We start from the raw sequence: 15,839 nt of genomic DNA on the forward strand, positions 1-15,839 counted from the left end.
TCCCTCCCAGCCCCCCGTTAGGAACAGTTCAGCCCTTGGGCCTGGCTGGGAGGCTTCCCTGCCTGGGCCAATTCTGTTGTCATTTGTTTTCTTGTGCTGCCCCCTGGCGGTCTAAGTCTTCCATCACCCTGGCTTTCTGGAGGGATGCTGCTGGCTGGCCAGGGCCTTCTGGGACCAGCGTTGCACTCCGAGCTGTCCCCTGCTCCCTGGGGGTTGTGGGCATGGTCCCATGAAGCCATCCTCATTCGAGACAGTCTCTCCCCCTCTCTTGCCCATGGAGCTGAGCAGCTGCCTATCCCCAGAGTTCTCTTTGGGGTTGTTTTCAGGCCCGCACCAGCCCGGGGCTAGCGGGGAGTCTGCTCCTGCCCCGGAGGTGGCTAGAGACCCCTGGGCCTGCGTCTCCCCTTCCCCCTTGCGTCCTAGTTCGAGCTGTTGCTGTCCTAAGGAGGCCAAAAAAGCCCGTCTTGCTGCAGGGGGTGGTCTGGGCATTGTCACAGGGCAGTGCTCCGGGCGGGGCTGCCTGCTGCTAGCGCTGTGGGCTCCGGCCCTGGGAGTTCGACCCTGGGGGGTGGCAGAGTGTTGGACTCCAAGGCCCCTTGAATGGCAGCAAGGTCAACTCTGTCCTTCAGCTCCCTGAAGAACTCACCTATGCTGGGGGGGGGACGATGCTTGCTGGAGTCAGAGATGTAGGAGTGAAACCCACATCAAGCTGGCTGACTGCCAGCCCGGAGCCGTGTGCCCAGTTTGGTCTAAAAGGAGCTTGTTTGGGTGTATTGAGATACTGAACTGCCTTCAACCAAACTGCACTCTGTGTCCCCCCCCCCCCCCGGGGTGTGTGACGCTTTAAGTGCAGCTGCCTCCAGTCAGGGGTGGTAGGCAGGGCTCTCCGGGCCTGTATTACAACCTCTGTGGGCTCCTTACCCCTGTTGGGGGGGCTGCCCTGGGGTGAATGTTAACGCTTCAGCAGGAGGCAGGGGGTGCGGGTCTCTCTGGTTCCTAACGTGCTGGGACGAGCCCTTCCCCAGCCTTGGGGGGGTGTGGACACACACACACACACCGTTCCCCAGAGACGCCGCCACTCGGGGAAGTTTAGCGTAGGCCCAGAGCCGTTGTCCCGGTGCTGGCGGAGATTTGTGCCTCCCCTGCAGCCCGGCAGTCCCCTCTCCAGCGCCCCTGCCGCCAGGATCCCCCCCCCGCTCCGCTGCGCCCCTCGCTGAGGGCAGAGGCCGCTGCCCGGCCATGCCCCTGGGCGGGGGGACTCCGAGCCCGGCTGCGCGGGGAAGGAGGCAGCCTGGGAGCAGCGTGGCAGGGCGTTTATTGAGCAGCTCGGGCCGGGGCGCTCAGCGGAAGCTGGCCCGCAGCTCCCGGCCGTGCAGCGGCTGGCACGGCCGCCAGTTGTCCTGCAGCGGGCAGGGCGGCTCGCCGGCCGCGCTGCTCAGGAGGCCGCGCAGGGCGCCCAGCTGCTCGGCGCCGATGGCCACGGGCTCCCGCAGCACCAGCCAGGTGACGCTCTCCAGCAGCGGCGGGGTGGTCAGCGAGCCCGGGTACGTCCAGAAGTCGGCGCAGGCGGGCAGCAGCTCCCGCGGCTGGAGGGCGGGGCAGGGCGCCTGGGTGCCCCGGGTGCGCACGGAGCCCAGCGCCCCCAGCAGCGGCTGCAGGGCCGGGCAGGGCGGGCCCAGGCGCAGCAGCACGGCCACCACGGCCAGCCCGTCGGGGCGGCTCAGCGCCTCGCTCAGCCGCGGGTAGCGGGCCCGCCAGTGCACCAGGTGCAGCTCGGCCGGGAAGCGGCGCCCCTCCAGCGTGTGCTCCGAGCCCTGCTCCGGCCCCGAGCCCCAGTGCAGGTGGAGCTGGGCCAGGCGGTAGGGACCCGCCAGGGGCCCCCCGGCCAGCGCCGCGCCCTCCCCGAACTGCACCTGCACCGTGTGCCCGTTGTTGGCGATGCTCTGCGCCGCCGCCGCCTCGTAGCCGAACTGCAGCGGCCGCAGGGCGGCGTCGTAGCGGGTGTCCTGGGCCCGGATGTCCACGGGGGACTGGCGCCGCCCGCGGGCCAGGGGGAAGCGCTCATGCCAGCGCTCCGGGCCGTCCTCGGGGCCGTAGCCCCACGCGGGGACGGGGCTCCGCCGGCGCCCCTGGGGCCGGGCCTGCCGCAGCAGCCCAAGCAGCTCATGGTGACCCGGCCGCCTGCGCTCTGCGCCGGGGCGCGACTGTCCGCTCAGCGCCCTGTCACAGCCGCGTGTCCCGCTCCCGGCCGGCAGCTCCCTGCAGAACCCGGACTCCCCCCGCTGGGCCCACGCGGCTCCGGACGGAGCTCCGGCTTGTGCTGGCTTCGCGGGTGCTTTCTGGGTAGCCTCTTCTCAAGCTCCGCAGCAGCTGGAGGAGTTGATGTACCCCGGCCCCGGGTTTGTGTAACCACTGCCCCAAAGGATCCCTGCCTCTGCCCTGGTCCCCCCCCCCCCACACTCCAGTCCAGAGGCTGCTGGTCTGCGCACAGCTGTGGGGCAGGGCTGTGGGGCACAGCTGTGGGGCAGGGCAGGCCTGGAGCGCAGCTGCAGAGACCAGTCACTTCCTCCTGACTCATGCTCCCTTCCCTGGGGATTTCTGTCTCCCCCTATGTGCCCTTGCCCCCCAGCCTCCCTGGAGGATCCCCCCAGGCAGGTCCACTGGGATCCCCGCACGTCCTGGAGGATCCCCCGGGGCAGGGGCTGGGACGGGTTTCTCTCTGCTGGACGTATGTTTATTTTCTCCTCTCCTGTTTCTAGCATGTGCTCTGAATGCTCCCAGCCAAGGGCCAGGAGCAGCCCAGGACCCACCCACCCGGGCCTCTCACCCACTCGGAGGCCCCACGCCCACTTGACCAGTTGTTGCACCTGCCCTGGCGTGAGACACACTTCAGAGGTTTTTCCACCCTGTTCAACAAGGCAGGGAAGCAAAGGCTCGGGTAACCCCCCACCCCAGGGGGCCAGCACTTCCCAGCCCCGCCAGGCATCTGTCCCAGCTCCCCTTGCAGCCTGTGCCTGCCGCTCTCGGTCACCTGCACATGCTCCAGCCCCAGGAGCCTGCAGGATTTTCCTCTCCAAAAGCCAGGGAGGTCATGCAGTGCCACAGTGTGAACAGACAGACACCCGTTGGGGCTGCTCAGTACCGCTCCAGCACTGGGAGGATTAGCCAGGATTGGAAGGGTGGTTGCTGCCTGAGTGGGAGGCGCTGGCCGATTCCATGGAGCCCTGTGGTCACACTGCTGGAGACAGATGCCGTATTGGGATGGGGGCTTTCCCCAGCTTAGGGCAGCTCCCTGTTCAGCTGCAGTGCCTGTCCCATGGGTGGGGGTTGCAGCGAGGTCCCCTTCCCATTGCTGTAGCTGCCTGCTGAGGCCCCGGCTGTCACACAGGCCAGTGGACCTTGGTTTCCTCCCACTGCCCCTGCCACCCAGCCGGCGTCAGGAAGTGGGAGGGCCTGTCTGAGCACAGGACAGCTTAGCGAAGGTCCGGTACAGTGGGAGGATGGGATAGTCTGGGGTTCAGGGGGGTGGTCGGGGACAGTTTGGGGTTCGGCTGTGGAGCATGGGAGGAGGCCTGGGGTTCACCTCACAGGGTGGTTGCTATTCCTGCATCCCAAGCGCCCAAGCCAATCTGCCCCCTGTTTTTTGCCTCTGGATTCTGAGGCTGGGTGGTGCGTTTTCCTCTAGCTTTCCTGGCGGGGCCGGGAAGAGCTGGGGGACTTTCCAGGGTGCAGCCCACTTGTGGTAAAGAGGGAAGCAGCGGCCCCAAGCGAGATCTTCGCGCTCAGCACAGCAGATCTGCCCAGCCTGTGGTGCCTCAGAGCCATGCCTGGGAGCGCTCCACGTGGCTGCTAGTGCTGCCATTACTCAAACAGCCAAATTCTCTGTCAGAGGCCTGGACGGCTTCCTTCTTGGAGCAGAGCCTGAGAGCGAAGGGCTGATGGTGTTGAGGAGGGTGAGGCACACGGGCAGGACTTCTGCCCATGTGCCTCACCTGTGGCGTGGAGCTGGGATCTTCAGCTGCTGCTGGGTTCTGAGCCACTGATGTTGTGTCCTGCTCCTTTTATGCCACGCTGAAGCCTTTATGTCTCCTGGGAACACCCAGGGCACGTGTGGGTACTTTCCGCTCAGACCCAGGAGTTACAAACCCCACGGGCAGGTTTCCCTTCCCTTCCCTCCAGCTCGGTAGCAGCAGCAGTGAATCACCTCCGCAGCGCTGCCCAGCCATGACCCAGCTGGGAGCTAGGAAGCGAGGTCACGATGGAAGCCACGCAGCCCTGTGCTCAGCAGCCATTTCATAGCTGCCTTCCCAGGGGCTTTGCGTGCGCACACATCCTGAGAGCTGCCCCCAGGCAGATCCAGGACTTTCCAGGGCAGCAGCAGCACCATTTCCTGCCTCTCATCTGGTCTCCTCCCCCACCTCACAGTCATTTCCTCTCTGTTTATTTTCACTGCTGCACTCCTTGTCTCCCCTCCTTCCTCAGCAGGCCCCATCTTCTCAAAACAGGACCCCAGTCCCCTCCCAGCTCTTCCGACCCAGCCAGTCTGCTGCAGCCTCCAGCCCCAGAGCCCCAGCACTCTTAGCTCTGAGCTGAGATGGGCTTTCCAGGGAGCACAGCACGCTGCTGACTCCAGCCTGGCTCAGGCCCCTTCCTGCCCTGGAGCCTAGAAGGGCCCAGGTCCTGCTTGCAGGTGGAGTCCCGGCAGTGGTCACACAGGAGACCCCCAGCCTGCACCAGACGTCGGATAGTCCTGCCTTGCTACCAAAGGGGCACAACTGCTGGGAGGGCCACCGTGGAGCCGCTCCTGCTGGGGCGTAGCTGAGGATGAGGCCAGCACAGCGACTTTTACCAGTGCCCCATAGGAAGCACAGCTGGTCTCGTAACTCTGTCCAGAGTCTCCCGGAGCTGCCTCCCAGGCGCCTGCTACCCCCCTTTCCCCCAGATGCCGAGCCATGCGGGCCATCCTAATGCAATTAGTGCTCATTAAATCCAAGATTTACATTTGACCCTAATTACCCTACCTGCCTCCATATGGCTGTGCCCTGTCTCCTGTCACTCGCTCCATCGGAGCTGCACCCTCGATGTGTCTGGGGATGAGGGGACACCTGCCCCAGGGCTCACTGCCGAGTGCCTGGCCAGGGAGAGTGGGAGGGCTTCTTGCCTGCATGGAATCCTGCCAGCCCACTCTGCCCTGCCAGCCAGCTGCGTGGGCATAGCCCGGGCCCCAGGCTGCCACGGACGGCTCGGGAACCAGCAGCAGGGCTCAGTAAGCTGGAGCGGTTTGTCTAGGGCTCCTAGTGTGTCTGTGCTTGGCCTGGGCATCAGAACAAACCTATCGCGTCAGTGGTGTCTTAGCCAGACCTCCCTCGGCTGGGCCACGAGGAGCCCCCCAGAGATGCTCTGGGCCAGAGTTGCCTTTTGTTGCTGCATTCTGCCACCCCCTGTGCCCCTCCATGGGGAGCCTGGAGCGGGCAGCCTGAAATGAGCTTGACAGCAGAGATGTTTGTCCCCTCAGAGCTGTACTGCAGCTCTATGCTGGAGCTGGATCCCAGACAGGCCTGGCCCCCTGCTGCCCCTCCCATGGCAGGGATCGGGGGGGTTGGTGCCATTAAAGTCTGAGCCCCATGCCCGTCTGCCAGCTCCCAACTCAGCTCTCTCTGGGAGTGCGCAGAGGCTCTCAGTGACGGCTCCAGTGCCCCTTCCGGGAAGGCGCGCAATGCGTTACTCAGCGTGAGAAACGGCTCTCCCCAGTGCCGTAATGCGCTCTCCAGCACGGGGCGGGAGGCAGAACTGGGGCACACCCCAGGCACAGGCTGTGGGAACCCAGCTAGGCCGCGCTGGGGCTCAGCGGAGGAGAGGGCTGAGGTTAGCTCTCAGCACACAGGGCGGTGCCCCGGTCCCCGTTATCCCGGCCAGCACACAAGGCTCTCAGATGCCCTTCCCAGCCGGGCAGCACGGAGGTAGCAAAGCCAGCCCCTGCCAGCTCGTCACACCTTCCTCCAGTGGCAGCATTGAGGGCACAGCCAGGCACCCCCAGCCCTGGGCATGGGGAGCGCGTACCCCTGTGCCCTGCACGTGCCCCTGCTGACTCCAGGCTGGACGGTGACTCACCAGATCCAGGCACTGCCCCAACGCACTCTCATGCACCCAGAGACACGCCGACCCCGACAGCGCCATGCCTGCCGTGCCCCGAGTGACACACCCCAACGTGCTGCACGCACTGGCTGGGCGATGGGCTCCTCCCTGCTGCCCGTGGCCGTGGCCCGGGCCCCACGCTGCGTGTATCACAGCCGGGGCCCAGAGACCCAGCCCAGGGGAAGCTGTGCCAGCAAGGGGGCGGAGCGGCACGGACACCTGGCTGCCATCAGGAACCATCTGGCCTTGCTGGGCCTGTAACACACACATCCAGCCCAGCCCTCTCCCCCTCCACTGCTGCTCGCCGCCCCTCCCACAGCCGCAAAGGGAGAATGGGCCGGGACGCAGCCCTCTCGCCAGCTGCTGTTCCAGGGCTGTGCACCAGGGATAATGGGATCACCTTAAACTGGGGCAGCACTAATGCAATTGTGGGCTTAGCAGGCTGGAAAGGTGACAACCCCCCAGCTGAGCCGAGCCCTGCCCACCCTGCCGAGTGCTGCCTCCATTTGCCACCCGCCCCCCATTGCTGTCGGTTCCTGGACTCCAGGGGGGCAGGGCAGAGCAGAGAAGCCCCCCAGCCGGCAGCACTGGGCCTGGCTGGGGGGAGTATTTGGGGTGAGCTGCGTGTTCCCACGGCTGCTCCCTAGGCAGTGCGCTGAGTGCAGGGAGGTGCCGAAGCCATGCCCAGGGCCTGATTCCTGAAGACAGGGCCTCTCGCTCCCCAGCAACCCTGCCCTGCGCTGGGACGGGGCCGAGCTGAGAGAGCCACATGGAGCCCTAAGGGCATTTCCTCTGCCAGCCACAGGAGCCTTTGCCCCTCCGCCCAGGCTGTCCTGTCCCCTCACCGTCCTGGGACAGGGCAGAGGGGCTGACTGTGCTTTCCAATAACCCTGTTCCTAGCTTAAGGAAAACTGGTACAAGCCTGATGTGAACACGCGAGCGCATCCACACAGCCGGCGGCAGCAGGTTCTCTCAGTCGTGCTAAAGCCCCTTCACCCCCTTAAACCAAACCAAACTGGTGCAACTCAGGGTTCCAGGAGCCAGGCTCTGCCTGGGGTACAGAGAGGGCACAGCTGCGAACACCTGCGGGTGCAGGCGGGTGGTGGGGCGCTGGGCCCTGCAGCCTCTCCCCTACCTGAGCGGGAACCAGGGCACCTGGGATTTATTCCCAGTTGTGCCACTGATTTGCTGGGTGATCTTGGGTAAGTCCCCTCCCCACGTGTGGCACAGCTGCCCAGGCCAAGCACAGACACACTAGGAGCCCTAGACACTTGGGGCCCTCAGGGTTACGGGGCTGATAGCTGGGGGTGACTTTCTGACGCCAGGGCCTGCGACCCCCAATGGCCTCTTTGCTGGGTCCTGCCCCCGCCAGGGTTCTGGCTCCAGCCGCTCGTTCCCACACAGCGGCACAAGCACTAGCTGGTGCCCAGTCGCACGGCGTGAACCCACACGCGTGGCAGGCCCAGGCCGGCCCCTTCCCATCTCACTAATTACAGTAATTGTGCCCCATTGGCTCCAGCGCTGCTCTGGGTCTTTACTCACTTCACCCTTGTCTGCTTTGAATTATCGCCCTGTCATATGCAAATGGCACTTTAATTACATCCAGGCCAGTTAGGAGCTGGCAGCCCAGCCCTGTGCAGTCACCCTGCTGGGGCTCCGGCTGCTAAGGAGAGTGGGGGTTTGCACGCAGCACCTCCCCCGGAGCTCAGGGTAAACACCCAAGGGGACAGCGGCCAGGTGCTCCTCAGCAGCTCTCTGCAGCAGCTGGCAGCGCTGTGCTTCCTTCCGGGGGGATTTCCTTCACTGGCGCTGGCGCTTTCAGCGGCTGGGGCCGATGCTCAGTTCCCCTCCAGAATGTAGCTGGGCTGCTACCCTGCCAGGCCGAGTCGGCAGCTCCTTCGCCAGGCCTAGTGCAGGGATTCAAGGGGTGCAGCGAGAAGTGACCCCCGCTCTGCTCCTGGGGAGCCCATTAGCTCTGCTGCCCAGCCAGTCCCCTGGCCTGGGGAGATTCGCACCCCACCCAGGGCCAGCACCAGAGAGCACTTCTATAGCAACCCTCCTCCACCCCCGTGAGCAGCAGCAAACTCCTGGACTCTCAAACCAGCACCCCCAAGCCAAGCAGCCTGGTTCTGTGCCGAGCCAGGCAGAGCCCTGGGAACTGGGGCACTGTGGGGCCTGCAGGGGTGGTGACCTCAGCCCAGCAGGACGAGCTCCTGCTTCCTGGGCTGCTGCCCTCCCCCATCCGGGCCAGTCCTAGCCCTCCTCCCCTCAGTCCCCCCATCCCCGGGGCCGGTCCTAGCCCTCCTCCCCTCAGTGCCCCCCCATCCCCGGGGCCGGTCCTAGCCCTCCTCCCCTCAGTGCCCCCCCATCCCCGGGGCCGGTCCTAGCCCTCCTCCCCTCAGTGCCCCCCCATCCCCGGGGCCGGTCCTAGCCCTCCTCCCCTCAGTGCCCCCCCAGCCCCGGGCGTGGCCTAGCCCTCCTCCCCTCAGTGCCCCCCCATCCCCGGAGCCGGTCCTAGCCCTCCTCCCCTCAGTCCCCCCGTCCCCGGGGCCGGTCCTAGCCCTCCTCCCCTCAGTGCCCTGAGCCTGAACGGCTCAGGGGGGGTCACAGGAGAGACTTGGCTGCTGCAGCCAGGAGTGCTGGGCCCGGGGCTCTGCCTCCAGCTCCTGGGCTGGCAGGCAGGGAGGAGCAGAGACAGCTGGGTGGGCGCTTGCTCCCGCTCCCTGGCAGCTCAGCTGGAGCCAGAGAGGGCATGTGCCCAGCCAGTGCCCGGAGCAGAAGGTCCTGCAGTGGATGCTCCACCTTGCAGTGTCCACGTGCCACGGCCTCCTCATCCTGCTGCACCCCGCACTGCCCCTTGGGGAACGCCCACCCCAGTCCCCGCACACCCCCGGGCCTCCACACAGCCGCCAGGGGGTGCCCTGAGGGGCAGGGCAGGTGCCCGAGCCGCTACTCAGGGATCACATCCCTCCCCAGGCTGCACAGGGGGCTGGCACGGCGTTACATGGATGCTGCCACCCCGGCCTTGGAGCCCTGCCAGGATCATGCCCCAAGCCGAGGCCGGGAATTGCCACTGGCTGCCAAAGCCCCTGACTCTGCCACGCACTAGAAATGGGGCCAGAATTGCCGTGGGCGCTCAGCCCAGGCCGGGCAGCGCCGGTGTCTGGAGCTCGGCATTGCCTGCCCAGTCACCCCGGCTGCTCTGCTCAGCTGGGCCAGACGCACCTGCAGCCTCACCTGCCCATGGAGCCGCTGGGGGGGGCGGGGGGGCCGTGCTGGCGGCAGAGACTCCCTGGGGCTGGTGTGGAGCTGTTGGGGGCAGCCCCTCCCCCCCCTGCACTGACTGCTTGGAACAATGGCGGGGGGGGGGGAGAGGTGGAGCAAGCTGCCGCCTGGCCCTCAGCGATTATTGAGTTACCCACCTCCATCTGAGCCCCATCTGCTCGGCGTGTGTGGGGCAGGGATTAGCGCTCGGCTGACCCCCCGGGGGGGGGGGGGGCTCCCCGTCCCTTTGCCACAGCCCTGCCACCCCCCCACACACACACACTTTAGCAACGCTGCCTGGCGCCTGACTTGGCAGGGCCGCCAGCAGCCCTGGGCTGGGCTGTGAGTGGCGACGGGGCGGCTGGCTCAGGGCCCCAGGGGCGACGTCCCCCGAGGTGGGAGCAGCTCTGGCGAGGCGGTGGGTTCTCCCTCGCGGGGTGACCGAGCGCGGGTGTCTTTCGAACTGGGTGGCTCCAGCTCAGCCAGGGTGCTGGGGCCGGGGTAGGATTGCAGGGGCAGCTCGCTGCCTGAGTTGTGCAAGAGGCTGGACTGGCCTCTCCTGGCCACAGTCTCTGGGCTGCACATATGAGGGGCGGGGGCGGCACACCCCACTGGCTCAGTAGGTCAGGAGCAGCAAGGCCTCTGCCTCTCATTTTAGCTGTGCCCATCACGGCCATGCAGCCACCTCTGAATTCGAACACAGCAGCTGTTTACCAGGCTGCTGCAGCAGCCGTGCCCAGCTGCCCAGGGTGGGTAGGGAAGGGCCCCGTCCCCGTCCCCCAGCGTGGCGCAACAGTGCCTCGTTCTGCCACATGGACACGGCAGCTCGGTGGGCTGCTGTGCCAGGAGCCCCTCCCAGGGCCTGCCTGTTTCAAAGCCGGGGGGGCTTGGGGAGGGAGCAGACCATCGGCCTTGGCTCCTGGCTGTGACTGTGGGACTGGAGCCTGAGACTTTCCATCACAGTCACGGGCAGGGCCCTACCGGCGCCTGCTCAACACAGACCCATCACAGCTGACGTGCTTGAGCTGCCGTGACGGGGCTGCGGAGCGTAGCGCTCGGGCCCGGACGTTGGGGGGGGAGGGGCTCCAGCTGAGTGAGCACCTGGCCAGCTGGGCTTATTGAGCGCAAGCTTAGAGCCTTGTGCACCAGCCCGTGGTACCCCCTGGAGCCCACCCCACAGCCCCCAGCCTCCCCTCGCCTCCTCCAGCTCTGCGCAGGCCTGACCAGCTGCTTGCTCCTGTTTGCCCCAGGCAGCCGGCTTTGGCGCCTGGCGCTGGTGAGCCGAGCCGGGGCCCCGCCGGGCGTCTCCCCTGCAGCTGGGAGCCAGACGCCCGGTGGCCAAACGCTCGTGATGGGTTCGACTCAGCCTGCTAAAGGCGCAGGGTGGCGTGTGTGGCAGAGGCCCCCCCCATGCACACGGCCCCGCCCGGCCAGCTGAGAACACGCCTAACGACCCCACTGATGAGCCAGTGGGTGCAGCTGCGCGGAGAGGCCTTGGGGCCAGGCTGACGCACACGCTGGAAGAGCTGGTCCCAGGCCCCGCTCAAGAGAAGAGATGAGCCACCTGCAGCTCGAAGTCTGACATGCTGAGCGGGGGGGCACCCCCCCCCTTAAAACAGGGGTGTTGTGGGAGCGTTGTGTGCAGCTGGAGGGAGCGGGGGTAGAAGCGGGGGGGGGATGCAGAGGTGTGTGGGGCTGGGCAGGGGCGTGTTCAATCAGGCTGCACCAGCCGGGGCCAGGGCATGGCACGAGGTGAGCGCAGCGTTGCCGGTTGTGGCTGAGCAGAGCCGGCTCACCCTCCCCGTCAGAGGTGGCTCTCACCGCTGCAGCCCCCCCCCCCCAGCTGGGGGTGATGGGGCAGCACTGGGACCCCTAGGCCAGCAGGGCTCTGCTCAGCCCCTGGCATGGGGCTGGCCCAAGCCAGGGCCCTGGGTGCTGGCACCCGCTAGCATGAGGCGAGCCCCATGCCCCTGCAGCTGGGCCTGGGCCCAGGGCGATGCCATGGCGCATTCCCACTGCCTAAAGCCTGAGCCAGGCAGCGCCCAACCCGTCCCTGGCACCATCGGGAGCCCTGCTGATGAGCTGTGCCAAGGGGCCTTGCTATGCTGCAGGGCCCCGCTCGGCGCTGGGACTGCTTGGGGGGGGGGGAGTGTCTGCCTGCCTGGGCTGCACCTTTCTCTGCTGGGGGGGGGCAGGGAACAGCTGGGCCCCTAGGTTGTAGGGAGAGCCGCTGCTCCTGCTGTTCTCTGCTGGGGGTGGGAAGGGGTGTCCCCACTTGGCCAGGGTGGGACATGGGCAGGATGCACCCGGCTGGTGGGGGTATGGCCTCACAGGGCGCAGAGGGTCGAAGCGGGGGGGAGGGGGGGGCTGGGTGAGTTGAATGGGGGGCCTTGCTCTGCCCAGGGCTTCCAGCTGCAGCTGCTCCACTGGCTGGGCCCCCAGCGCTCTCAGGCCCTAGTTACAATCCAGCCTGTGGCAGCAGCTAGCGGGAGAGTCACAGCTCACCCCTTGCCTGGCCTATGGCTACCTCTGGGGGCCAAGAGAAACAGCCCAGCCCAGCGGCAGGGGGAGCAGGGCCCAGCCTGGCCAGACCTGGCACAGCGCAGCTGGGAGTTGTCTGCCACGTCCCTTCCATTAGCTCCATGCTCAGCCCCTGGCTGCCCTGGTGCCCAAGGACCGGCGGCCCCAGCGCCTGATGGGTTTATGGCCCCTCGAGCAAATGGGCCAGTGCATTAGGCCTAGGCTGACCAAATGTCTCCATTTTATAGGGACAGTCCCGAGTTTGGGGGCTTTTTCTCACCCCCTACCTCCTGTCCCGATTTTTCACACTTGCTGCCTGCTCACCCTAAGGAGGCCCTGCGCAGGGAAGTGCAGGCAGCAGAGTTGCGGCTTGGCGAAGCTGTTCCTGGCATTACAGAGCAGCCATCACAGGCCAAAGGGGCTGGACTAAGCAGCCGGGCAGTGTGAGGCCAGGCCCGGTTTGCTGGCAGAGCTCAGTCGAGCTCCTGTGCATTTGGGAACAGGCTGAACCTTAACCTGCAGCTTCAGGCAAATTCCGAGCCAGAGGGAGAGGCTGGTATCCCTAATCAGTAACTGCAAAGCCCCGGCCAGATCTCTGCTGGGCAGCACCTTCCCTGCTGCTCCCTGGTCTCTGCTGAGGCACATGGGGGCAGCGCCAGCATATAGGGGCAGAGGGACTAGTGCTTTCCTCTGCCTTGTGGAGCAAGGGGGCAGAGGTAGTTGAGGAGAGGTCTTGACAGTGAGTCCTCTGTCCCCCCTGCCAGGGGATGATCAGCAATGCCATAGTTAGTGTTACCTGCCTCAGACTGTCCTCATTAGGGACCAGAGTCAACGCCCACTGAGCTGACTGGGGGAGTGCTCCCTGTGATGAAGTGGGTGGGGGGTTTCTTGGGGTTTTCTGTGTTTTCCAGTGGGTTGTATGCACAGGGGGTGGGACTCAGTGTCCCCAGGTGTTACTGGTTTAACGAGGTGAGGGAGTTTGTTGGGACACAGGACCGGAGAGGGACTCGGGACCCCAGCTGATGGGCTGGAGGATGGAGACCCCAGCGACTGGTGACCCAGCTCAGGAGTCACAGTGGGAGGACAATGGGCTGCAAAGAGAGGACCCTGGTGACCTGACCAGCTGGGTCCAGCTAGAGGAGGGCTGAGAGGAGAGGAGACCCAGGCCTTCCTGTTTACAACCCTGTTTACCTGGAGAGAAGACAATGGAAAGAGGCAGGGCTTGGGATATCGGAGGCCCAGCTGGGAAGCAGGGGGGCTCGGGGCTGGAGGGGGAGCAGGCAGAGCCCCCCTGGCTGCAGGGAGACTGGGATGTGCTGGGCTGAGGGAGGCCAGGCCTGAGGCCCTGAGAATTTCCAGTGCTGTGTTCACCTCTCAATAAACCTCCTGTTTTATGCTGGCTGAGAGTCACTCCGGTCTAGGGAACAGGGTTGCATCAACCCCTTCGGGGGTGAGGAGGCCTGGGGAGTCCAGAGCGCGTGGACTCCCTGGGGGGGCCCACAGCAGAGACAGACGTGCTAAGGCTCAGAGAGGTGCAGCTCCAGGAGGTGGAGGGGCCTGACCCCGAGCGTGGACCCCTGAGCCCAGCTGTCGCACTGAAAGGGGCACCCCCACGGGGCCATGAGTGGGCACGATCTGTGAGTCTGACACACTCCCTACGCTCAGCGAGTGGGCAGGGTGGTTGCAGACAGGTGGTGGATGTGCTGCTTGGGCACGGTGCTGGCAGGTTTTCTTTGCATCCCACACAAGAAGCAATGTACATTTGTGTCAACAAAAGCTCAAAATGCTGCAGCCCCAGGCACCCTGCCAAGACAAAGGGCCTGTCAGACCCAGTCCCTGAGCTGCTCTGATGGTGTGACTTGTGCCCAGCCCTTCAGCTTTCAGTCCACCCACCCACCCCCATCTTGGGCACCCATCAGCTAGAAAAATGCTATTGCCATCAGCTACTAGGCACATAGCCAGGGGGATGGGGATGGTGGCAGGGGGGCAGGTTTTCGGTATCACATAATGTTTAAATGTTATTGGGCACCTAATCTGTGAAAACATCATCACGGCACCCAAAGGACCAAAACAGAGTCTAATTGTGCCCACAGGTGGCAGAAAGCTTCTAAATACCATTTGTAGTGCAAGTGTGTACTCAGAATAGTCCTGTTCTGGGGAGTGGGGGAAACGTTTCACCACCGCTGATAGTTTGTGCATTTCCCTGAACGCTTTTACCTTCAGTTAAAGCAAAATTCTATAGGCCCAGACCAGCAGGAGCGTGTTTGTACCTTGTAATACATCAGGAGATCTGTCACTACTCACGGCCTGGACTGATTTGAGAAGTTTGCCTAGCTGCTACGTGTGGGAAGTTATGCAGATGAGAGCCCTGCCCCCCAATTATAAAACCTATTTTTGATGTTCTCTGCTCAGCCGGGGAGACAAGTCTAAAGCACACACGTTACAATGGTAACAATCTTCTGTCTGAACCCAATGGTAACACACGCAAACCTCTTACGTACCGGTCAGGGAGCGCAGTCGAAGGGCTGTAGAATGTCTTGGATGAAGATAGCGTGTGAAGAACAAAGTACTCGGCCGCACCCAGTAACTGACAAATGGCTGAATTTCTCCTTTCCCCCCCATATCATTATAAAATCAATCAATCAGAATATAACTATCGGACTGACATTTCAGTGTAGTCTAGAGAGCAGTATAAACAAGGCGTATGAAATTTTAGCTTGTACTGAGTTCACTAGAGCTTTGGATGTAGCCTGTTGCACAACTAGGCAAATATCTAGATGAGCTGCCGCTCTGCGTCGGCCTGGCCGGGAACCCCTGCACGGGACTGTCCGGTCGTCTCGCGGTGACCAGGTCTGTGCTCTGGCTCTTTGCCCTCAACACTGCTCAGCCTGGCGGGGGTGGGAGCAGGTTTATAGCCAGCCTGCAGGTAGGTTACTACAGCCCCCAGCTGATAACTCGGCTTGGTCTTGGGAGGGGAAGAAATCACTTTTGTACAAAGTGTGAGTAAGTGAGTGAGTGTGTGTGTGTGTGGGGGGGCAGGTGCTTAGAGGTAAACGGTCCCTGCGCTCTGCAGTCCAGAGACAGGCACGGGGGCTTGGTACCTTGGACTCGAAGGGGGGGGGGGGGGAACACTGGTTCTGGGCATAAGCAAGAGCTGCTTAGCCTGGGTTAGCCCTGAAGGACACCTGGGCTTCTGTAAAGTGCGAGCTCTGTGTTACCTTTGGGAACTTAAGACTAACTCCTTCCTGCATCTGTGATCACTCGCTTTAACCCTGTACATAAGGCTCTGGTTGCCTTTTCCGGCTTAAGAAATTCTCCTGCCATTTACGAGGGCTGGCCGTGTACCTGACCAGTTCTTTCCTTGGCTGACATACGTGTCCATGGGCACTGTACGTGAAGTCTGTTCTGTCTGCCTTCGCCACGTCTTCAAATGCTTCAGTGCACGTTCGGGCTTTCGCCAAGATGCGTCTCTTCACGTTTGCTTGCAGAACGGCATCGTCCATGGAATCGCCAAGTGCCGCCCCTGGCCAACAAGTCACTACGTCATTCCCAAGGCAGCTTTCCCTCTTCCAACAGGGCTGACTGAGGCACCACAGGTGACGGCTTCCACGAGCCATCTTCCACCCGACCTCCCCACATCACCCTGAAATTCATTGCCCAATGCAGGGGTCCCCTCTCAACGGGGTCACTGGCAAATTTGGTTTGACGCCTCCATTTAATCAACGGCGTTTGCAGCACATTGTTTGGTTGTACACAGCGCTGGTCCAGTCTGGGCCCAAAGCGGGGCCTCTGTCTTGTGTAACTTCCATTGCCAAGGCAGGAAGCAGGGGACAGTTGATATAAAATAGCAGCTAAAGAACTGATTAAATCTCTCAGTTCTACAGCTACTAGAATCACAGACTCTCAGGGCTGGAAGGGAC

The 15,839-nt window shown here is 63.9% G+C and overlaps 1 protein-coding gene across 1 annotated transcript; it reads right to left on the reverse strand.

The window, feature by feature from the left end:
- Window positions 1-1,313: 1,313 nt before the first annotated feature.
- On the reverse strand, window positions 1,314-15,422 carry LOC120387556 (carbonic anhydrase-like). The gene is made up of 2 exons (XM_039508474.1): window positions 15,248-15,422; window positions 1,314-2,350 (listed from the first exon to the last, which is right to left on the reverse strand). The coding sequence occupies exons 1-2, from the start codon at window positions 15,420-15,422 to the stop codon at window positions 1,341-1,343; spliced, it is 1,185 nt and encodes a 394-aa protein (XP_039364408.1). The 3' UTR covers window positions 1,314-1,340.
- Window positions 15,423-15,839: the final 417 nt, after the last annotated feature.

Source organism: Mauremys reevesii, linkage group 20 (genome assembly GCF_016161935.1).
Source record: "Mauremys reevesii isolate NIE-2019 linkage group 20, ASM1616193v1, whole genome shotgun sequence".
Taxonomy (NCBI): domain Eukaryota; kingdom Metazoa; phylum Chordata; order Testudines; family Geoemydidae; genus Mauremys; species Mauremys reevesii.